The sequence below is a fragment of the Caretta caretta genome, chromosome 1, assembly GCF_965140235.1.
Source record: "Caretta caretta isolate rCarCar2 chromosome 1, rCarCar1.hap1, whole genome shotgun sequence".
In the NCBI taxonomy this organism is placed as follows: Eukaryota; Metazoa; Chordata; order Testudines; family Cheloniidae; genus Caretta; species Caretta caretta.
This window is the reverse complement of record NC_134206.1, coordinates 291,797,172-291,821,429: the sequence shown is the minus strand read 5'-3', so window position 1 is coordinate 291,821,429 and position 24,258 is coordinate 291,797,172. Positions and strand designations below refer to the sequence as shown.

The window sequence follows — 24,258 nt, the reverse complement described above, 5'->3', positions numbered from 1 at the left end:
GGGAGAGCCCCAGATGAGTGAGTTGAGGACCTGTTTTCTTATGTTGGACAATGAAACTGCCTAAAAGACTGTGGGAATGGCAGAGAGTCATCTGGAGAGAAGCCCTGTCTTATCACAATGCTTTTTTTAAAAAAAAGTAATTACTTTTTGTGTGTGTTAATTTTTTTTTAAGTTGAGCTGTAGGTTGCCATAGATATTGGGGGTTTGTTTTAAGCTTTAGGAACTGTAATAAACAATGGGTAAAAATTGTTCTTACAATTATGCAAAATAAGTGTGTTCTTGTAAAGGGAAAGCAATTTTTAAACATACAGGGTCAAATCCTTCAGGCCTCAATTCAGCATGGTTCTTAAATCCACGCACAACTTTTAAGTGCATGAGCAGGTCTACTGAAACACGTGCCTAAAGGTGTTGTGCATGTACTTAAATACCTTGCTGAATCAGGGCTCAGTTCTTTCTCAGGCGCAATTCCCATTCTGCAACATATTTAAGACTGATCACTAGACTTCATTTGTAGTTCATTTAGTTACAATATAATATCGCAATGTTTAGAGCTGCCTAATAATTCCTAGAATCCTATACAAATAAATGAGCATAAGGAAGAGATATTACTCATATTACGGTAAATCAGACGATAAAAAAAAATCCTAGAAACTGTTATTCAGGTGAGATTGAACTTAATAGTCTAACTTTAGGTCTATTATTTTGGTTCTTTTGTGGGTCTGGTTCTATTCTATCCAGTTGTGCCAACCTGTAGCACAGAGAATAAATCTTAGTTTCCTACTTCAGAAATATAGGCCTTTACCAATTGAAGTAATGAAGAAATATGCTGTCATTAGTAGTAGCAGCTGAAATGTAAAATCTTAGTCTTCCTGCTACAAGATGGTCACAAGCTTGAGCCAGTCTGTCATTCCATCTGAAATAGTAGTGATGTACCAGCCAATATGTAGGCAAAACCAATTATTAGTACAGTGGCTATACAAAATATATTGCGCCACAGATTCTTAAAAATATCACTACATTTCTGTGTGTTCCACCTGTGTATAGTAGGCAAGTGCTCCTGCATTATGAAAGCATCCTCTGAACAAAAACAAAGCATAGATGCTGAGTAGTGATTGGACATCTAACAAAGTGAATACTGGTGAAAATGAGGTAGGATCAGAGGCTAAAATAGGGAAAGAACAAGTTAAAAATTACTTAGATGTCTTCAAGTCACCAGTGCCTAATGAAATACTCCATAGAATATTCAAGGAGCTGACTGAGGAGATAGCTGAGCCATTTGTGATTATTTTCAAAATGTCATGGAAGATGGGAGAAATTCCAGAGGACTGGAACAGGGCAAAGATAGTGCCAATCTATGAAAAGGGGAATAAGGACAACCCGGGGAATTACAGACCAGTCATCTTTATTTTGGTACCTGGAAAGATAATGGAGCAAATAATTAATTAAGCAATCAAGTTGCAAACACCTAGAAGATAATAAGGTGATAAGTAACAGTAAGCAAGGATTTGTCAAGAACAAATCACGTCAAACCAACCTTATAGTTTTCTTTGACAGGGTAACAAGCCTTGGGGATGGGGGGAAATGGTAGATGTGTTATATCTTGATTTAACTACGCTTTTGATACTGTCTCGCATGACCTCATAAACTAGGAAAATACAACCTAGATGGAGCTACTATAAGGTGGGGGCATAAGTGGTTGGAAAACCATTCCCAGAGAATAGTTATCAGTGGTTCACAGTCAAGCTGGAAGGGCATATCAAGTAGGGTCCCACAGGGACAAGCCTTGGGGATGGGGGGAAATGGTAGATGTGTTATATCTTGATTTAACTACGCTTTTGATACTGTCTCGCATGACCTCATAAACTAGGAAAATACAACCTAGATGGAGCTACTATAAGGTGGGGGCATAAGTGGTTGGAAAACCATTCCCAGAGAATAGTTATCAGTGGTTCACAGTCAAGCTGGAAGGGCATATCAAGTAGGGTCCCACAGGGACCAGTTCTGGGTCTGGTTCTATTCAATATCTTCATCCGTGATTTAGATAATGGCACAGAGAGTACACTTATAAAGTTTGCAGACGATACCAAGCTGGGAGGGGCGGCTAGTCCTTTGGAGGATAGGATTAAAATTCATAATGATCTGGAAAAGCTGGAGAAATGATCATTGTAAAATTGGCAGAGCTGCAGTTTAGTACCAGATCGACTGTTAGCCTCCCTTGCCTTGTGGCATGCCTGCTACAGTTCCTTTGCTCTCATGCAGTATTGCTGCTGATCCCTGTTGTACCCCTTCGCCTGCATCCCCATGCACTCTGCTCATCGATTGTCCACATTTCTACATCTGTGCCATAGCGCTATCTGCACAGCCTCTTTTCCCTGCAGGCCCAAGAAATCAAATACCTCTTGTCTGCTATAGGCAGGAGCATGTCGGAAGCATGTAGCCAGCATGATCGGTTGGGTAGCTGCACGCAAGGGAACGCTTCTGTGTGTACTTACCAAGCTGGGCAGTCAGGAAAATGCATTTTAAAAACATGCAGGTTTTTAAAGGCGGGGTGGGGTTGGCTAAATGGCTTCCAGTCTCTGACCCCTGGCCAGTGGAGTTGACAATTGTGACTAGAATGGTCATTGTTAGGGATTGTGGCACAGCTGCTGGAGAACTGTTAGGGTTGACATAGGTAATGCAATGCGTATACTCACACTGTCGGTTGACCAAGGCTCAACACAATTCAGGGAGGTTGTGACGTTGCACCTCATAATGCTTTATAGAAATATACTTATGAGTGTAAATATGACATAACTGGAATATGTTTTATGCTAGATATGCCATGTAACATATCTTTGCAAAGGTTATGTTCTTCTGCATGTATTCATCCTATTTGTATGCATGTATCATTTTTACATCTGAAGTTATGAGTGTTGGTTCTATGCCTGTATTTAAAGTGTTTGCTGTAGAATGCACCTAAGGCAGATTTGGTCAACATAGTGTGAGGGGATTATTCAAGTAATTGGGAGTACTTGGCTAACAATGGACCTTGATAGATGCCAATCCACATCTGAGCTTTCCTGGGAAGTCCTGTAGAGAACTGAGTCATGCATGGACATGTGACTTGCCCATATGACTGCAAGACTTCATCTTGTAGCTGGATTCTGCAAAGGAGAGCAGAAGGGGTTTCCACCCACAAGAGAGAGTCTATTTAAGCCCCTGGAAACCCCTCCATTGTGTCTTCAGCTGGCTCAAGAGTAGCCTCTCAATCCCAAAGAGAAGCCTGAAAGAAACTGGAACAAAGGACAGTAACTACAGGGGTGTGAGTGATTGCTGGACCCAGACTAGAAAGAGGCTAGTCTGTCAAAGAAGCTTATTGGAACATCTCTGAGGGTGAGATTTACCTGCATTTAGTTTCCTACTGTATTAGGCTTAGACTTGCATGTTTTATTTTATTTTGTTTGGTAATTTACTTTGTTCTGTCTGTCTTTACTTGGAACCACTTAAATCCTACTTTTTATATTTAATAAAATCACTTTTTACTTATTAATTAACCCAGAGTAAGTATTAATACCTGAGGGGTGGGGGGGCAAACAGCTGTGCATATCTCTCCATCAGTGTTATAGAGCAGTGGTCTCCAAACTGGGATACGTGCACCCCAGGGGGTGCGCAAGATGATCCTAGGAGGTGCGCGGCAGCAGGAGCGCCACCAGACAGCACTCCGCTGTTGTTTTTTCTTCAGCGGCAGCTCTGCACGTCCACGGCTGGTGTTCCCCTCCGGCGCCCCACCTGTGGTAAGTCTTCCGTTCTTCTTCCGTTGGTGGCGCGTCGGCGGCAGGTTTTCCGGTCTTCTTACGTCGCTTGTAGCAGGTCTTCCGGTCTTCTTCCGTTGGCGGCGTGTCTGCAGCAGGTCTTCTGGTCTTCACCCTGGGGGTGTGCGAGCCAAAAAGTTTGGAGACCACTGTTATAGAGGGCAAATAATTTATGAGTTTACCTTGTATAAGCTTTATACAGAGTAAAACAGATTTATTTGGGGTTTGGACCCTATTTGGAGCTGGGTATCTGGGATGTGGAGACAGGAGCACTTCTTAATCTGTTTTCAGTTAAGCCTGCAGCTTGCGGGGGACGTGGTTCAGACCTGGGTCTGTGTTTGCAGCAGGCTAGCATGTCTGGCTTGAACAAGGCAAGGTACTGAAGTCCCAAGGTGCCAGGGAAAACAGGCTCAGAGTTAGTCCCAGCACATCAGGTGGAAGTCCCAAGCGGGTTTCTGTGACCCAGCCCATCACAGAGGTGATGTTACTGTATCGCCATAATGGAGCCTTTACATCAACCAGAGACAAATGTGAGTGTAGATTCACATACAACTAGGGTAATGCTAGGTGACTTATGTTGACCCAGCTTTGTAGCCTAGACTAGGCCTAAGTCATAGATTTATAGAAAAATCTTTATTTTCTAATTTCTATTAAGGAGAAAAATATAAGAAGGAATAAAACATTGTTATATATATATCCCTTTCCCCTCATAAGTACAGATTAAGGCAAAAAATTTTAAACATCACACGTCTGTGTTCAAGTTATTTTCAAATGCAAACACTTCCACATTGTCCTATCCCCCCACTTCTATCATGAACAATATTGTTAGAATGGATAATTTGGCTCACTGTAGTTTTTCAGTACTACACTTGATTTTAGTAAACTGGACCATATCTGAGAAGCCAATCAGAATTCAACATGAGGTGTAACATATTACATCCTGGCTCCTGTGAATGTCAACAAGGTTACAACTCTTTAAGTTGATTATAGTTTAGCTCTTGTTGCTAAACCATTTATCTGCAGTTGTACCCCTTTGATTTTTTAGCTTGAAATTTAGTTTTATACAGCAAATACACGGCTTGACAGTGTAACCAGTGTAACCAGTAAAAAGCTTTTGCAGGAGACAGGCATAATGATGGATTAGTGTTTTAGTTTTACATTAATTAAAAATAGTAATGATCAAAATTATATTTGGCAGCTGTATAAAAGAAAAAGATCATTATTTTATCAAAAATTATTAAAAACTGCACTTTGTCCTTTTATACTATTAATATGTACTATCAAATAGCAATTTTTTCATTTGCAGTTACATCCTTCACTTTTCTGTTTGAAGCTCAGTGGATTTATATATATTTTCTTATTACTTATAAGCCCACAGTGTCCTTTTATGAGACCCTATATCATAACTACATACTTTCTTGATCAACTTTTTTTATCTGCTACAGAGCAAAGATTATATTTTTTAAATACAATAGATCAGCTGTTCCATTTTTTATTCTTATTCTACAATAATGAATAAGCTTATTGCATCTTTTTTGTTTTGGCCACTGGAGCTTATTTATTTGCATGCCAGACAGGAAAGAGACGAAGGTCAGTTGTGTGGCATCCCATGCTCTGATCTGCATTGCAAATGAGGAAAAGCAGATGATATGCCTGGCATGTTGGCCAAAGTTTTCAAACTAGGCATCTAAATAATCACTTGATTTCTCAGAGGTGCTGAACAGCCTAAACATCACTTGAAGTCAATATGGATTCTGAATGTTCAACACCTCTGAAAACCTGCCCGTTTCTAGGTGTCTAAATACGGATTTTGTTGACTAACTTTATGTATCCAGATAGTAAACTGTTACTTATTTATTGCTTATATATAGTATTTTTAAGTGGATTGGAACAGTTATAGAAAGAGAGAATGTTCTGTTTCCAGCAGAACATTAGTTGCTTGAAAGATAAGAAACCTAGGGTATGTCTACACTGCAATTAGACACCCGCGGCTGGCCCATGCCAGTTGACTTGGGCTCGCAGGGCTCAGGCTAAGGGGCTGTTTAATTGCAGTATAGACTATCTGGATCGGGCTGCAGTCCAAGCTCTGGGACCCTCCCACCTCGCAGGGTCCTAGAGCCTGGGCTCCAAGCTGAGCCCTAATGTGTACACCACAATTAAACAGCCCCTTATCCTGAGCCCAGCAAGCCCGAATCAGCTGGCACAGACCAGCTGTGGGTTTTTAACTGCAGTGTAAAGATACCCCCACTGCCAGATCCTCTGATCTGGTACATCCCCTTTGTGCCATTCAGTGGCACAAAGGTGCTGTGAAGCTGGCTTAACAGCCTTCCTGGAGATTCTTCCAGTTGTCTTAGCTAGTTTCCTGGCAAATTTCCCTTAGAACCTAGCTAAGCCAACTTCATACTCCCTTTATGCCTCTGGAATGGCTATGTGGGATCTCTCTCCAGATGACAAAGGCCTCATGGCCTTTGAAGTGAGCTTGAAGACAGAAGGGAGTGGCCATATTACTGCAGACAATCCTTGGCTGGCAGAATGACCTTTGAGGGCTATTGTAGATGGGCACAATTTGCAGCAGTTGGGAGAATGTTCTATGTTCTGCTACAGATTGAGCTAACCCTGGGCCAGCTCCAGAGTTGGTAGTGTAGGTAGTGGCAGTGCACCTAAAAATTTTCAAGCTTATGGAAATGCGTCTATGAATACTGCAGGGCATCTGGGAGTTTTGGGAGCAGATACGGGTGGTGAGTAAAGCCAGGGAGGCTCCATTGTCTTCACTATAGATTTCTAGGTTTAAGTCCACACAGAAATTAATGTTACTCCCACATTTGTAACTTCTCCTCTGTGGCTTCTTCTCCCACCTTAGACAAGCAGGAAGGCTGGCCTCCCTACTGAGACTTTGGGAGTCACCAGATGGTGCTATTACAGATAATCTCAGAAGTTCTCTTTAATTGAATATATAACATGGCACCAGCCCCAGTTTGGAAACAAAAATAGAATGTAAGCATCTGAGACTTATTCAGTAATGTAAACATAACCAAAACAAATCCAAACACTTAAGTCAAGTATATATTAAGTACAAATTCAAATGTAGGACATTAATAGTAAAGGCACTATATAAATACAGTCTAAATCAAAAAGAGTCATTGCCACATGGAAATTACATTGGTTTCTCCTTCCTTCTGTGACCTGTTGCCTGAAAATAGACTTTTGAATAAAAATATGAAGTATTTTCCAGGACGCTCTAAAAGTATACTTCTCTTGCAGCAACTGTAGTAGTCATCTTTCTCGTGATGCTGGGAAGCAAACCACAATCAATCAAGTAACATAGGTTGTACTGGCTAACTTCCTAATCTTATGGAGTAGTAGAACTACACACCATAGCTTCCTTGAAATAAAGACTTATTCTGAAGGATTTATTTCAGTTAAAAAAGATACAAGCATACGTCTGTTTTCTCTGTACTCTTTGTTTTGGTTGCACACAATCTATAGTATGCATATTCATTTGAAAGTCAAATTTGCCCAGGTCATCATAGGAATTAGTGTTCTAATTTACAAGGGCCAGAAAAAAGACCACATCAGAATGTAGGGACTTGTACTCTTGAGCACCATATTTCTTCCTTGCTCCTGTCTGAGTCAATGAAGCTCAATTACCAAGGTCTGTTTGTTGTAGCATCTGCTCAGCTGCCTGCTTGTTCAGTTGCTTGTCTATTTCTGCACAACGCTGCAGAGAATCGGTTATGGGAACTGCTATTTACAAGCTATCAAGCAAAATCAAGTTTCAAGTGAAGAAAACACAAGCATCAGGTAGGGACTATGCACCTAAATGACTGCTTGGGTCTCTCCCAGTTTACCACAAAAGCAAAATACAAGTGGTCTCAATTTCACATAATTTTAGAATTTATTGAATTGCTTTTTTCTTCAACTTTAGGCTGCTGAATAAGGCAACTTGAATCTAATGCTGTAGTGAAATTCTAAGTAACATAAAATGTTAGATTTTGCCTCAGCAATTGACAACACAATTTTTGAAAGATGATATTTGTATATTTAATAAATATTTACACATTTACATTTGCATTTTTAATTTATAACACCAGTGAGATAAGTATAGCTAACAGTTTTCAGTATACGTATACCTCACTTTTACAATAGGTTTATTTCAGAAGACAGACTTAATATCCTTACTGATTCATTTGAGCAGGTTCTTTTTTTAAAAAAAGTCAGTGAATGTTTTTGTTAGCAGTACTTGTTAAAGATTTTGATTTCTTCCAGGACAACAGACATTTCAGATGCCATCAGAAAAGAGTACCAGATTCTGATAAATTTCCAAGCAGAAATCCATTGATAATCTAGCAAAATACTGATCTTAGAAGCACAGATAATTTTTTCTGAAGTTCAGATATTTTGGGAGTGGGAGTAGTAACTTTCAGTAAAAGATCACCCAATAAGTAAATTCCCTTTTGTTTGAAATACCTGTACCTCTGTTGTACATTGTACTCTTATTTGTGGAATAGTTTTAAAAAAAACTGAACTGCATGGGTAAAATGTTATAGTAAAGATAATCTTTTCTTTTCCAGTCTCACTCATTAAACTTACATCAGTCTGTTAAAATCTAGTTTATGACAGAAAGCTTTAATTGGATTTACAGAGATGAAGCTTTTATGTTTTCTGCAATTATGTCTCTAGGAGGCAGGAGGAAGTTATGGGCCTGTCTTATAAATGACATTAAAGATACACAGATTGAAATGAATTATAAATAAGAAACAAAATAGCATTGAAAGAGAATGTTTCCTAATTTCATTAGTTAATCCTGTCTTAGAATACTATTTAACCAACACACTGTTCCTTAATGTGATTTGTCAAAATGATTGTGTATATAATGGGAACATGCTCCATACACACACACAGACGACATAAAAATATTATTAAGGTTGCAAAGTCAAGTACTCAAAAGTTAGGAATGCCAATGCTACCTTAATTTGACCCCCCTCTCACACCTTGTGTATATGCATTATGAGACAGTCTTTAATAACATGATCACATACTGTTTTTCCATCATAGGATCCCTGCCTCAGTCAGTGTACTGAATGGACCATACTCACTAACTGAGCATCTATTTAATGTATTATTTTATTCTTGTTATTCATGAGTGTGTGCTTTAGGACTAATTGACTGAATGGTACTTAGACCCTACTCTGAATATAGAATTATTAACTTCCTCATGGGCTTTTTTATGGTGCTCATCACTGTAGTATCTGAGGTCTTCATCGACATTAATGATTTTGTTTTCACAATGCACCTGTGCAGTGAGGGGTAGTATCTAATATTACAGATGGGGAACTGAAGCACAAAGTGTTCAAGGTCAAAAGCGTCCATATATTTTGGTTGCCCAACTTGAGACACATGGGACTTGATTTTTCAGAGGACTTAGCATTATATAGCACTTTATATGTTCAAAGCACATCTATTGATTTCAGATGCAGCTTTGAATGTCTAGCACAGATCCAGGTTTTCAAGTTGTACATCCAGAAAATGAGGAACACACAATTAGTTGATGTTTGGTTGAAGTGCCTTGCCCAGCATCACACAGGAACTCTGTGGCAGAGGTATGGATAGAATCTAATTCTCCAGGGCATCATTCGGCTGCCCTAACCATGAACTATCCTTTCTCTTCCTTTAGTCTCTTGCCTTATTGATTACACACCCTGCCAAATGAAAACACAAATTCCATCATGTAGACACCAACATGGGTCATCAGCAGGGTTTGAACTTTTAGATCCACTACATAGACCTCTTGCTAATTGAGCTAATGGAGAAACTGACAGCAATAGAAAGGGATAAGACACACACACTTTGCTAGTGGGCTTCACAAATATTTGCTGACAGCTGAGGAATGATGAGACTCAGGAATGTCCTTCCCTGATCCCAGTCTCTTTTCCCAACCAGTCTTCCATCACTACCACCTTGGCTCCCAGTCTTGCCCCCAGACTCCTTGCCCCAGTATCTCCCCACTAGGTTATCTCAGTCTCTCCATCTCCCCAAAAAAAACTTGCTTAGGCTCCTCATGCCAGTCTTCCCTACCCCACAGCTCCCTGTTCCAGTGTCCTTGCTAATCTGGTCCCAGTCTCTGTGCCCCCACCTAACTCCTTATTTAATGATGATACGGCCCACAACAAATGGGCAGTTTCAGGGAAAGTCCTGCTTGGTCCCTGTAGCCCTAAGCTGGATCATGCTCATTGCAGACGGGCTCTTTGGAGAATTTGGCTGCCTAACTCTAACAAGTCTTTACTAAACACATGAACTAAGATTCAAAGTCTTATAACTTTGCCAAATCTGGATTTGTATTCACATGAACAGGAAAAGGCACAACCCTGTCACCAGAGCAAAGCCCCTACCAAATTTCAAACCTTTGCTCCAAAGGATAGAGATACTAAAGTTTTCAACTAAATAGTTATAAGTTTTTGTTTTTTAACATTCCTAACCTCATGCTCAGAAATGGCTGAACCATTTTAGCTGAAATTTTTTGAAAAAACTCAACTTAAAGTAGACAACCCAGCATGAAAAATTTGTCTGAATGGTTAAAGTTTGGGAAAACTATAAGCAATTTAAAACAAGGTCTTAAAATGGAAAGTGTTGTGAAAACTTAACTATAGTTGGCACTACCAGCGCTGCAGGTTTTTGATAGATATGAAAACAGCAAATCTAGCAATGTTTCTGAGCAAGCCAGCAGTTGCTTTAAAAATGGCATAAAAATAAATATTTATAGGTTTGAGGGTAGAAAATTGAAACCTGATGAGCCTTTTGTCAAAATAGAATTATGTTCTACATACCTATTGTTATTGATTTAAATATCCAGTGGTCATCACAGCTGATCTTTGTGAGCCGGGAAGTGAGGTTTATACATCACTCCTGAATGCAGGTTTCTGATGGTAATACTTTACCAGAGTACCTTTGACTTGATGTGTGTTTGTTATCCAGCTGTCAGTGTGCATTAATTTATTCCTAAAGGGCACTGAAGCTGGGGTCATCTACCACCTTTTATCTGAACTTTTGATCTGAAAAATGCTAAGTGTTGTTATGTCCATTTAACAGACTGGTAAATTGAGTTTAAATGACTTGCCCAAGATCATACAGCAAGTCAGTGGCAATGCTAGGAAAATCATGCAGGAAACTTGACAAAATCCCCTGTTCTGCTTTGGACAATATTTCCTCTCTGGTATTTAAATGATAATAGTTAATAATACCTAGCACATACCATTTGTAGACCTCAGTTCTCTTTAAAAAGGTGGATTACTATTATTAGCCACATTTTACAGATGGGGAAACTGAAATTCAGAGAATTAATTAATTTGCCTGACGTCACACAGGAAATCAGTGTCGAGATCTGGTTTCTGTTGCTGATTCTAACCCCCAGTCTCATCTCCTGTCCACAAGACCACACTGCCTCTCACAGGTATACTAGATAGATCATGAAATTCATAAGTTGTCTTAACATAAACTGTTTAAACAGCTTAGGAATTTCACTTTGTAGCTTACTTTGTGGGAGGGATTTAAAAAAAATTGTAGCATACGTTACATTAAAGATGTGCCATTTTGGAAAGAGATCCATTTGCATTCAGACTCTAATTTGCATTAAAATGATTTATGTTACTCAAAGCAACAGGAAGTTCTTCTCTAAATATCTCTTCTTTATATATATGTTTCAGATTGCAGATATACATGTCACTCTCACTGTCGAGATCTGGTGCATCTGGACTGTCAGCAGAATGGAAAATTAATGGAATATGTCTCCATATATGACGAGTTAGATCAAACCAACAATGGTCAGGTAATATGTTTTGCATTTGCAGAATTGCTACTTTCCATCTGTCAGTTACATAATAAAGAACCTTCTTCCTGTTCCACCCATCTATTCAAGATCAAAATGTACTTCTGTTGGTAATTCAGTAGCTGACACTTTCCTGCTAAGTCAATACAGAATAAATGTACCAGAAGTTCTGTGCTGCTGGAGGTATTATATTTTGGATAAGAAATAAGGCCAAGGGCATGACCATTTGTGATAAAGATCCTACTCAAGTTTTGTTGCAAGAGAGTAAGGGTTTTAATCCTTCTGTTGTGATCAAATTCCAGTTTGGGTAATTTCATATTTGCTTACGTAGATTCTTCTCAAGTTTTAAATAGACACAATGTGCTTTTTCCTTTCTTTTCCATAACTATTGTGTTACGTTACTGCTTGCTTTCCACCCCGAGGATGGCCTTATATCAATGTTTTTCTTTTTACTTGTGGTGTACTTCAAAATAGTACCAACAGAGTTTTTCTCCTCACCTGAAAAGGCAAGGAGTTTACACCCTATGACTAATGCACTCTACTGCATGCATGCACACACTCCCTGTCAGTCTGCTCTATAGCTAGGGCAGATAGCACCACCTATTATTAAGGTTACCCGACACTTCCCATGGTAAGACCCTATTTTCAATTGTTTATAGCTTTCCCAAACTTTAACTGTTCAGGCTGAAATTTTCCATGCCAGGTCATTGCCTCAGTTTAAATTATTATTTTAATTTTTTTTTTTTATTTCAGCCAAAACAGTTCAGCTGTTTCCGAAAACAAGGCTAGGGGAAAATACATTGTTTTGCCCTTATTACATTCTGGTGACTTTTTTTTAAAGCTCTAGTGCCCCCAAGCTTTGGGAAAGGGACTTGAAATTTGGCAGGGAGTAGTCTTTGTGTCAGGGATGTGCTTTTTACCATCCCCATGAAAATTGACCCAAATTTGGCCAAGTTAAAAGCCAAGTGGCATAAGCTTTGAAAAATGGCATTTCGTACATGCTTAGCAGAGACTTCTTAGATTTTGGCAGCTAGATGCCCTAAATAGTCCATCCTCACTGGGCATGCTCCAGCCAGGAGCTTAGCAGGACTCCTACAATTGTAGCTCTGGGCTACTGCAGGCCATGCTAGGTCCAGGCATCTGACCTGAGCGCAAGGAGCCTGTCTCTCTTGTGTTCTCAAGGACTTCCTGCTGGTGGAGGAGGAAGCAGATAAGTCAAATGCAGAGGGGACTAGGACTTATGAGTGATCAAGGGAGTAGATCGGGACAAGGAACCTTGGGGCAGGGGGCTAGGCCTGGAGCCTGGGGCTGGAGAGAGAGAGGAAAACTGGGACTGGGAGTTGTGGGGAGATTGGTCTAGTTGCGTCAGGAGACTTGGGCTGGGATTGGAAGTCAGGAAGAGACTGGGATTGCTTCTTCCTCAGGTTAATTTGCTTTCTCGATTGGCTTGGTTACTTTGTTTACCTTAGATGCAAATATACTTTTGTTTTCTTTTGCTTGTGATCAAACCATGCTGTTTTTCTTATCTGCCTGCTAGCTTGATCCATGCAGATAGGTGAATGCACATTCCTTTGTATAGGGCAGACTTGCTTATTAGCTGTCTCCACAACATTTTTAAGACCGTATTTCCAGCATACATACATAACTCTTTATACACAAACCATATATACATCATGCAATGATCTTCATTACCAGCATGTCATTGTTTTTTCATATGATATCTTACAAGACGCTGTTTGGCTAAATATTCTGACAACAATGTGTTGGGTGCGTCCTTTGCTAGTTGGCATAAAGGGGCTCTTAGGATCGCAGAGGGGAGAGGATAGAAGGGCCAAACTGGGAGGAACAGGCAGAAAAGTCTGTTCCCACTATAACACTCATATCCAGAACCCAAGATTCCTGAGTCTCACCATGCCTCTGTTGTAAGCAAATATCTGTGAAACCCACTGGCAAAGGGTCCCATCCCTTTCTAGTGCTGGTACACATAAGGTATGTCTACAGTGCAGGAAGAGATACAGGACAGCAAGTTTCTGACTGACTTAGGCTCATGGGGCTTGCACTACAAAAAGGACTAAAAGCAGCAATGTAGATGTTCGGGCTGCAGCCTGGGATCTGAGACCCACCCCCCTCACCATATTTCAGAGCCCAGGCTCCAGCCTAAGCCCAAACATCTGCACTGCTATTTTTAGCCTCATAGTATGAGCCTCATGAGCTCCTGTCAGTCGACCCGAGCTCTGAGATTTACTGTTTCAAGTCTTTTTTTGCAGTGTACACATACCCATAGAGGATGACAACCTACTACTGTTATCTATCACTCTCTTAGGCCAAGTGACAGAGGTCTGTGATGGATGAAAAGGTTCCAACCCTGCTGATGACCCATGCTGGTCTCTATATGATACCACAAGATGGAACTTCTAGTTTTTTCAGATTCCTTTTTTAAAAACTAAGGAAATTACACACACAAAATTATACTAAGAGAACATTACTAAGATTGCTAAGTCAAGCATGCAAAAGTTAAGAAATGCTTGCTTTTGCATCCTTAATTCCACCCCCTTGTGTGTATGCATTATGATATCTTTAATTACATGATCACATTTTTCCAGAGAATCCTGGCTCATTCACTGTACAGGGTGGACCGAGCTCTGGGGGTAAACCAGGTTGTGTAATGAAGAAAGCTTTTGTCTGTAGGACCCCGGCTTCATTTGTTTCAGAAGTTGGCAGGTATGTACTGAATGAGGCAGGAGACTACAGGAAGAAAAAGGGTGGCCTCAGGGTTAAGGTAGCTGAATGCTGCCCTGGAAAATTAGATTCTGTGGCTGCTTTTTCCATGGATTTCTTATGTGATGTGAGTCAAGTACTTTAAGCCAGAATTTTCATAAGTGGTCACTAATTCCTAATTTTCTGGATGCCAGACTCTAGACCTTGGGGTCTGATTTGCAGAGCTACTGAAAACTCAGAGCTACAACTGAAGTTAATAGCAGCTGTACATATAAAGTGTTTGAACATATAAACTGCTATATAATGCTAAGTACTCTAAAAAATCAGGTCCTAGGTGCCTCAATTTGGACACCTTTGACCTTAATATCTCTGTGCCTTAGTTCCCTCATCTGTAAAATGAGATAACACCCCTTAACCTCAGAGGTGTGTTGTGAAAATAAATTCATTAATGTGTGTGAAGCACACAGATACTATGGTGATGAGCACCATGGAAAAGCCCATTAGGAAATGAATAATTTTGTTTTCACAGCAGAGTGTGAATAGTGTGCTGTAAATAAGGCCTGGAATCACCTGTTGAACAAGGTGAAAACAAGATATTGAATAGCTGCTCATTGAGTGAGTACTGTCCTTTCGGGTCACTGAAATGAGTCCCGTGTAAAAAAATAGCAAGTGATTATATAATTAATGCATCATAATGTGTATGTATAAGGGGGCCAAATTAAGGTTATAGAGGCAACCTTAATTCCGGGAATTTTTAACTTTTTCAGTGATTGACATTGTATTGAAATAATGTTCTTTCAACATAGTTTTGTTCTCTGTGTGTAATACATATATATACACACACTCAAAAACTAACTAAGGGATATATTCGATGCTTGTATATTACTCTCCTTCTTAATAGAAATTATGTGACTAGGAGAACATATGCCTAAAGTGTCTTACAGTTGGGGAAATGGCTGCTGTGGTAAGAAACCACAGTCTGATGAGAAAATTAAAACATTTGCACTTGCAGCCCTAAGAAATGGAAAGCAGTCAAATTCAAGAGAATACATAGAGTGCGATTTAAAATGGGAGGTGAAACAGTTATTATGACAATGAATTCCCCATTAGAACAACATAGGACAGACAACATCTGTCCCAAACAACAGATTTCACAGAAACAAGAGACAATCCCCAGGGGCTCACTGAAAGAGGCCTCCCTTGGATAGCTGAAAGAAAATTGGGCAGGGAGAGAGAACACCCCAAGGAGATTTGGATGGGAGTAACTCAGTCAGGGTTGGTGATTTGAAGAAGTCCTGGCAGAAAAACACTATGTAAATAGACATGCTTGTGTCATTTGTAATTTGTAAATTATTTCTTTTCTTTCTGTTTGGACTGAAGTCACGGGGTCTGCTCACCACTAGTGCACTTCCTCCTAGTTGCTCTGGTGATTAGCTGATGCTAAGTCTGACACCTCCTTTCCACCTCTTGCCACATGTCCTGCCTTCTTTTCCTAGCTTTCAGTGAGGCAAGTCACGTGTCCTCCCCTTCCAGGGTATCAAAGTCTCTTCCAAACAGGCTCAGGCAGTCTTCCTATTTGCTGCACAGCTGGTGCCACTTCCCCAGTGGCTGGCAGGGGAACCTGGGCCCATCCTCTACTCCTGGTTCCAGCTCACCGCTCGTGCACCTCCTCCTGGTCACTCTGGAGATTACATAAGGCACCTGATTCCCCTTAGCTATGGCCTGTCTGGTTAACTTACCCCCTTCTTAGCTTACATTAACCTCTTCAGGGCAAGCATGGGGTGAACACCTGACCACAATTGGGTCATACAAGGCATCACCATTTTGGACTCAATTGGCACAATGGGTGGAATTGAGACAGGTGGGGAGATGTTGTGCTGGGGGTTGGGTGAAATCTCATTGAAGCTGTTTGGTGCGATGGCCACCCTTCATTCAGCATAAATATAAGAAGCAGGTAAGCGCCTTTTTGGAGTAAGATACCTGAAACCGTAGGAGACACCATTCAAAACACAGGGTACATACAAAACCAGTCAGAAGCCAAGCTCAGAGGTGGATTAAGATTTATTGGGGCCTTGAGCACAAAGAACATTTGGACCCCCCTTGCAATGGGGCCGTGCCCCATACTCCTCTTCCTCAGTTTTCAGAATGGAGAGAGGTAAATAGTGGTGTCTCCCAGGGGTCTGTTATGGGACCAGTCCTAGTCAACATATTCATAAATGATCTGGAAGAAGGGGTAAACAGTGAGGTGGCAAAATTTGCAGATAATACAAAATTACTAAAGATAGTTAAAACCCAGACAGACTGTGAAGAGCTACAAAAGGATCTCTCAAAACTGGGTGACTGGGCAGCAAAATGGCAGATGAAATTTAATGTTGATAAATGCAAAGTAATGCACATTGGAAAGCATAATCCCAAATATACATATAAAATGATGGGGTCTAAATTAGCTGTTACCACTCAAGAAAGAGATCTTGGAATCATTGTGGATAGTTCTCTGAAAACATCCACTCAATGTACAGCGGCAGTCAAAAAAGCAGACAGAATACTGGGAATAATTAAGAAGGGGATAGAAAATAGGACAGAAGATATCATGTTGCCTCTATATAAATCCATGGTACGTCCACATCTTGAATACTGTGTGCAGATGTGGTTGCCCCATCTCAAAAAAGATATATTGGAATTGGCAAAGGTTCAGAAAAGGGCAACAAAAATTATTAGGGGTATGGAATGGCTTCCATAAGAGGAGAGATTAATAAGACTGGGACTTTTCAGCTTGGAAAAGAGATGGCTAAGGGGAGATATGATTGAGGTCTATAAAATCATGACTGGTGTAGAGAAAGTAGATAAGGAAGTGTTGTTTGCTACTTCTCATAACACAAGAGCTAGGGGTCACCAAATGAAATTAATAGGCAGCAGGTTTAAAACAAATAAAAGGAAATATTTCTTCACACAATGCACAGTCAACCTGTGGAACTCCTTGCCAGAGTATGTTGTGAAGGCCAAGACCATAACAGGGTTCAAAAAAGAACTAGATAAATTCATGGAGGATAGGTCCATCAATGGCCAGGATGGGCAGGAATGGTGTCCCTAGCCTCTGTTTGCCAGAAGCTGGGAATGAGCGACAGAGGATGGATCACTTGATGATTATTTGTTCTGTTCATTCCCTCTGGGGCACTTGGCACTGGCCACTGTCGGAAGACAGGATACTGGGCTAGATGGACCTTTGGTCCGACCCAGTAGGGCCATTCTTATGTTCTTATATTATGTTCCCAAGGCCCCACCCTCTGGCCAGGCCAGAAGCCGGAGCTGAGCAGTGGTAAGAGCCACTCAGGGAGCCTGCGTTGCTGTGGACCATCTTGGACATTCCACCTGCTGTGGGCAGTGCACCCCAGGAGGCGGGGACATAAGGTAGGGGCTGCTCTCAGTCACCCCAGCCCCCTGCCCAGGGCAGGTGGAGGGTCTAGGGCTCCCCACAGCAACCCAGCCTCCTTGGGTGGCTCCTACTACTGTCCGGCTCTGGCTTCTGACCTGGCCTGGGGGCCAGGCCTCAGGGAGAAGAGGAGGAGCAGGGGGCAGGCCACTGAGGGGGAAGAAGAGGGGTAAGGGGTGGGGCCACAATTTCAGCACTGGTGGCCTCCGCTACTTCTACACAGGTTCTGGCACTCCTATGGAAGCCCCCAAATTGGCTGGGCTTGCGTTAATCTACCACTGGCCCCTGGGCAGGAGATGATGGAATGTTTTATACTTTGCTGCTCCTTTAATGTCAACATTTGGAATCTGTTGGCCTCAACACTGAGAGTTTCACTGTTGCGTGGGCAGGCTGATGGACAATTGGCTTTTGGACTTTTTCAGACACCAGAGGATTCAGCATCTACCTTGCAAAGGAAGGCAGAACAGACTTTTGCCATGTAGTTTCTTTGAGCCCCAGGCAGTTGCTAACACAGTAGTTTTGTGTTACCTATAGCAAAGCTGTTCAGCCAGTTTTCAGGCACAGAATGACTCACCTGAAATTCTAGTTCAGACTGTTCTTACAGTCATTCAGTTGCTAGCAATGGCGGAGAGAACACAGATGAATTTGGCAAAATGGCAGCTGGCACAAAACCTTGTGGCATCAAAATGACCTTTTCATTCTAAGGACAAAGTGTCTGGCATGGGGAGGGTTCCAGTGTTTTCTTTTGTAGCTGTGTATTGTCCCCATTGTGACTGTGGTTTGTGGGGTTTATTTTGAAGTTTTTATGTAATACACATGAACAAAGACAGAGGCAGAACTGTCGGTCCAAAGTGGCGGGGCTGGGATCATTTCCTTTTGGCTTGTTGGTGAGTCACATGCCACTCACTTACCTTAATGTTTTCCTTTCTGACGGATGTTATAGAACAGCTGGGTGCCTGCTCCATTCTAGCCAGATAAATAATGCAGGGATAGGAAGGCCCATGAAATATTCAGCACCTGACATTCCCCCAGAGCTCACAGCAGCTCCTTCCCGCACGGTATTTTAAGTTGAACATTCCAGTCACCCTTTCTTCCCTCTTTATGCAGAGATGGGCCTGCCAAGTCCAGATCCTGGTCTGGGGTCGGGGTCTGATGTTGGTTATGCTTCATTTTGGGTCAGGCCCGAAAGGTCAAAATCTCAGTCCTGTTAAAAGCAATGGCAAAGCCCCTGTGAAGTTCAGAGGGACCAGGATTTGACACTGCTTGTGTGCCTTTGTTCAGACCTGACCGCTGGGATGATACCCTCTTCTCAGACTTCACCAGCTGAATCTTGGGAGATTCCTCCTCCTAAGCCTCTTGACATTGTCTGACCAGTACTGGCCTTTGCTTGATTGCTGGGTTATACCCCTCTCCATTACAATCTCCTCAGCTTGTCTTGGAATAAGCAAAGGGATTTGCTCTGGGCAATGGGCTGCATTGCATTACAGCTAGTCACAATTATTCCATCAAAACTTTTTTTTAGACAAAAAATGGCCATTTTAATGTTCTGGGGTTTGGGAGGTTTTTTTAAACAGAATCTTTTTTTTTTTTTTTTTAACCTAAAACTGAAAAGTGTTCCATTTTCGGTAATTTTTTTCAGTTTTCAAAAATCAAAAAATGTTCCTGCAGACCAAAATGTTTTCACTTTTTCAATCGAAACCTGGAAAGATTTTGCAATTTTTTTTTCATTTCTTTCAAAAAAAAAAATGTCTGGAAAATACTTACCATTTTCTGACCAGCTCTTCAGTCTGCCCAGCTAGTGGGGTAAAATCACTCCGGCAATATCTTCATTGCAAAAAAATGTATTTTTACATTGAGATAACTAACCTGAGATAGCGTTCTTGCAATAAAATCCTAGTGGAGACAAAGCACTGTAGATTTTACCTCCATGTCTCTGTAGCTAGTAGAAGTCAGCCCCCTAGGTGTGAGGCTTTGTGTTGACTTTGACTAGCTACATCAAGGTAGAAACTACCTGTGCCTTGTCTCCACTGCGATTTCACATCAAGATAGAGATATCAATATATTTATTATTATTTATTGTATGTATTCTCATAGCACCCAGGAGCCCTAGTCATGGATCAAGATTCTGTCATGCTTGGCACTGTACAAACAGAACAAAAAGATAGTTCCTGCCCCCATGAGCTTAGAATCTAAGTATAAGACAAGAGACAACAGATAGATACAGACGGAGAGAAGAGCACAAAAGCAGTAAAAACAACTCTTTGCCATTGAAGACCTAGCTTATGACAAGGACTGTCTTTTGGGTGCTGTCTCTCTGGGAGACACTGCTACTTTTTGTGTACAGAGGAAAGTTGCATCACTTTAACTTAAATCGAGTGTTAAACCAGTTTAGTTAAACTGGTGCAAACTTCTCCGTGGACAGTCTGATTTTATTTTGAGCACCCTATTTTGGTTTAATTTCAACTTGTTCCCAGGCAACTTAAACTAAACTGAAAAAGCCACTTCAGATTGTGTTTTTATTGCAAAGAAATTGTGGCTTTACACAGACGTGGTGAATTCGAGATTTCTATCTCTATGTAAAATCCTAGTGGGAACAAGGCACTGTAGTTTACACCTCAGTGCAGTTAGATGAGGTCACCCAATATCCCCCAACTGGGGTTTAGCCCTACTAGCTACATCAAGGTCAGAACTACTTGTGCCTTCTCTCCATTCAATTTTATATTGAGTTAGTGATCCTGATATCAAAACATATAATTTTTGCAGTAAACACATAGCCTTAAATTGAAATAAGAGCAGCCACGCAGGAGTTTGCACTGGTTTAACTAAATCAGTTTAAATTCACCCCTTCAGTTAAACCAGGGCAACTTTTACATGTAGACAGACCCCACGATTATTATATTGCCTTACATTTAATGCCATCAAAGAATTAATCAAAAACAGCAATATATTGACAAGGCAACACATGCAGGGTTAGGGTTACTGCAAGGCCAAGGGTTACAGTTAGGCAAATATTCAAAGAAACATGAGATAGACAAATCAAGACCATAGGCTCTTCCATAGGCTGTCGCTTAATAAATTGATGATCTAACCTCTCCATCAAAGGGCATCTCCAGTTGTCTTATCCTCTTGCACCACTTTCATACCAGTAAAAAGAAAGGGAGTACTTGTGGCACCTTAGAGACCAGCAAATTTATCTGAGCATAAGCTTTTGTGAGCTACATCGGATCCGATGAAGTGAGCTGTAGCTCACGAAAGCTTATGCTCAGATAAATTTGTTAGTCTCTAAGGTGCCACAAGTACTCCTTTTCTTTTTGCAAATACAGACTAACACGGCTGCTACTCTGAAACCTTTTATATCAGTGTAACTCCTTTTGACTAGCAGTGGAATTAGACTGGAGGCCAGAGGCCAAAGTCCTGCAGCCACATCGCAGGGCCCAAGCCTGAAGCCCCGTGGGCTGGGGATGAAGAGATGGCCAGAGATGGCGGTGGGGGCCAGGAGTGATGGGGAGGAGGGATTGTGAGCTTGGGGCCCTGCGGCTGGGGGACAGAGCCCACCACCACGCGGCCAAAGCCTGGGGTAGCAAGGGGCGCCGGGACAATTGGAGGAAGGGGGTGTGAACTCAGGGCCAACACCTGCTGCCACACGGCATGGGGGCCCGAGCCCAAAGCCCTGTGGCTGGATTCCAGGGCCTGAGCCTAAAGCCCTGTGGCCAGATCCTGGGCTCTGAGCCCAAAGCCCTATGGCCAAATCCCGGGCCAAATCACAGCTGAAGCCCGGTGCTGGAAGAGATAGCGGCGGTCAGGGACTATGGGAGGGAGGTGTCAGCCCGTGGTCAGAGAAGGCAGTGCGGGCCAGGGGTAATTTGAACACAATAAATATTTAATGTAAAATGCCATCTGTGCTTCTGTGGCATAAGTTTTTTTGCTAACTCAAAGTTGTTAATTTGCCTGCAAAATGCAACTGTAGAGCTAACAGCACCTACATCATATTTAAACCCCTCTTACGCAAGTAATATAGGTTTGTGAAATTCTATAAGTGGGAGGTGGTGCCTTGTAATTTGAAAAAACTATTGCTGGACTTGCTGCAGTGAAGAGTTTAAGCAGAAATGATTCTTTAAATCTTTGCTGTCTATGTTTGTGCAAATTATATAATAGTATACATGCACACATAACTGGGGTAGCCCTACTTTGCCTGAGGAGGGGGAACACTGCAACTTGCTAGGGTGCAAAGAGATGCAGTTATGATAATTTGCATTGTGTGGATTAGATTGCAGTTTTATTATTATTTCTTGTCTTTAATATGCGTTTTCAAAGTGCAAACAAGGACAGCAATGGTTGGGGCAGCACTGGAGACAATTTTTTGTTGGGATGTGTTCAGACAAGTGGGTTTTAGTTGCCTGGAAAAAGAGTTGTGGTGAAAGCTGGAAGGCTGATATTTTGCTGTTATATGATTGAATGTCTTTTTAAATGTGTCAGATGCCCAGTTGTTTGGGGATAGGCATCTGTAGCGGGGTCGTATTGGAAAACCTGGGAAGTGGGCGGGCGCAAGCCCTCCCACTGCTAAAGGCCCCTCCCCCAACCTAGCGGGAGGGACCACTGGACCCAGGGACCAACTGATTACGGGGGACAACTAATGAAAAACAGGTACTGAATTGAGGGTCAAAGGTTCAAAATGAGGAGACCGGATGGGGTCACCGAGCAGAGAACCCCGGACAGTGCCCACTGCTCCTTAAAGCTGTCAAGGGAGCTAGCGGACGCTGCCCAGTGGAACTCTGCCCGGATGCATGAAACTAGGGAGGAACGGAAATAGGCCCCGTAGTCACAGAGCACCCCCTCATCTAACATCCTCCTTCTGGTATTATAGATGGAAACTTTGGCCAGAGCCAGGAGGAGGTTGACGAGGAGGTCTCGCGACTTTGTGGGGCCACAGATAGGGTGTGCAAAGAGGAACAAGTGTGAGGAAAAGTGCAGCCAGAACCTCAAGAGGTTCTGGAGGAGCCGGAATAGGGGCTGCAACCTGGCACATTTGAGATAGGCATGCGCCAGGTTCTCCCTCACGCCGCAAAAGGGGCAGGCCTCAGGTGTAGGGGTGAACCGCGCCAGGTGCATGCCCGTGCTCACGGCTCCATGAAGGAGCCGCCAACTAATGTCCCCGGCAGGCCATGGAACCAAAATGGAATAAAGGCTGGCCCGCCGGGGCTCCTCGCCCTCTCTAGGTGGAAGACAGTCCCGCCATTTGGTGTCGGGGCAGGACACGAGGGTGAGGAAATGTAACATATGGAGCACGAGCGTGTACAGATGGTGTCTGGGCGCGGTTCAAAACCAGACTGGCTGCAGGGTACACAGCTGGCTCGGAGTGTGGGAGCGGGGAGGCTGGGGGGCCAGGCGGAACAGGAGGCCAAGAAAAATGTCCGGAGGGCCAGAGGTGAGCAGGGAATGCCCTCTCGCAGGGCTCGCCGCAGTAAAGCGAGAGAATCGGGTGACAAGGCGGCCTTCACCCCCTGGAGTACGCGCCTAGGGGTCGGAAGGGTGGAAAGCCCCATGCGTCGTAGTCCAGGAGGTCTCCGACTCTGGTGGTTTCTGCCAGGACCACCCTCCGACACACCGAGGGAGACTCCGCCACCTGCACATGGAGATTGTGTAGCAGGGGCTCTGTCAGGAGGTCCGCTCCCTCGGTGGCCACAAATGACCTTGTCGCCAAAAAAAGCTTCCAGGTCCGGAGGAGGTCCTGGTAGAAGACCGGCAGCTCGGAGAGGTCTTGCAGAAGGCCTCTCGGGTGGAGAAAAAAGAGCTGCCAGTCATATCAGAGCCCTCGGAGGCAGCGGAGGAAGGCGTGCGCCAACGTGCTCCATGCCGGACTACCTGCACTGTAAAGGAGCCTCTGCAGGGCCTGGAGGTGGAAGACATGGACCTGGCTGCGCAAGCAAACCAGGCCCTGTCCTCCCTCCTCCAGGGGAAGGCTCAGAGCCCCTGCAGACACCCAGTGCAGCCCCAGCCAGAAGAACTCCAGAGCCATCCTCTGGAGCCTGGCCAGGATCCTCGGGGCCGGGCTCAGGGTGTTGAGTCGGTGCCAGAGCATAGACAGGACCAGTTGGTTCAGCACCAGCGCCCTCCCTCGCAGGGAGAGACACCGGAACAGTCCTGTCCATCTCCGCAACCGCTCACCCACCCTGGCCTCCAAATCCTGCCAGTTCTCCAGCGGAGAAGGATGCGTGGCGGATAGGTAAACACCAAGATAGAGCAGCGGACCCACGCTCCACCGGATGGCTTGAAGCGCGGGTGGGAGGGAGCTCGCCTGCCACCCGTCCCCAACCACCAGGCCAGAGCTCTTGACCCAGTTGACCCGGGCGGAGGAGGCCGCCGAGTAAACGGCCTGGCAGGCCTCCACCCGCACCAGGTCGTGTGGGTCCTGGACCACGAGGAGCATGTCGTCGGCGTACGCTGACAGGACCAGCCGCAGCTCCAGCTCCCAAAGCGCCAACCCCGTCAACCTCCTG

The 24,258-nt window shown here is 43.0% G+C and overlaps 1 protein-coding gene across 2 annotated transcripts in view; it reads left to right on the top strand.

Moving 5' to 3' along the window:
• The window catches only part of RASSF3 (Ras association domain family member 3), a 171,467-nt gene that overhangs the window by 42,686 nt on the left and 104,523 nt on the right, over positions 1-24,258 (top strand). For both annotated transcript variants that reach the window (XM_048835912.2, XM_075124380.1), the window contains exon 2: positions 11,492-11,613. In XM_048835912.2, the coding sequence (XP_048691869.2) occupies positions 11,492-11,613 (122 nt within the window). The remainder of the gene's footprint in view (positions 1-11,491; positions 11,614-24,258) is intronic.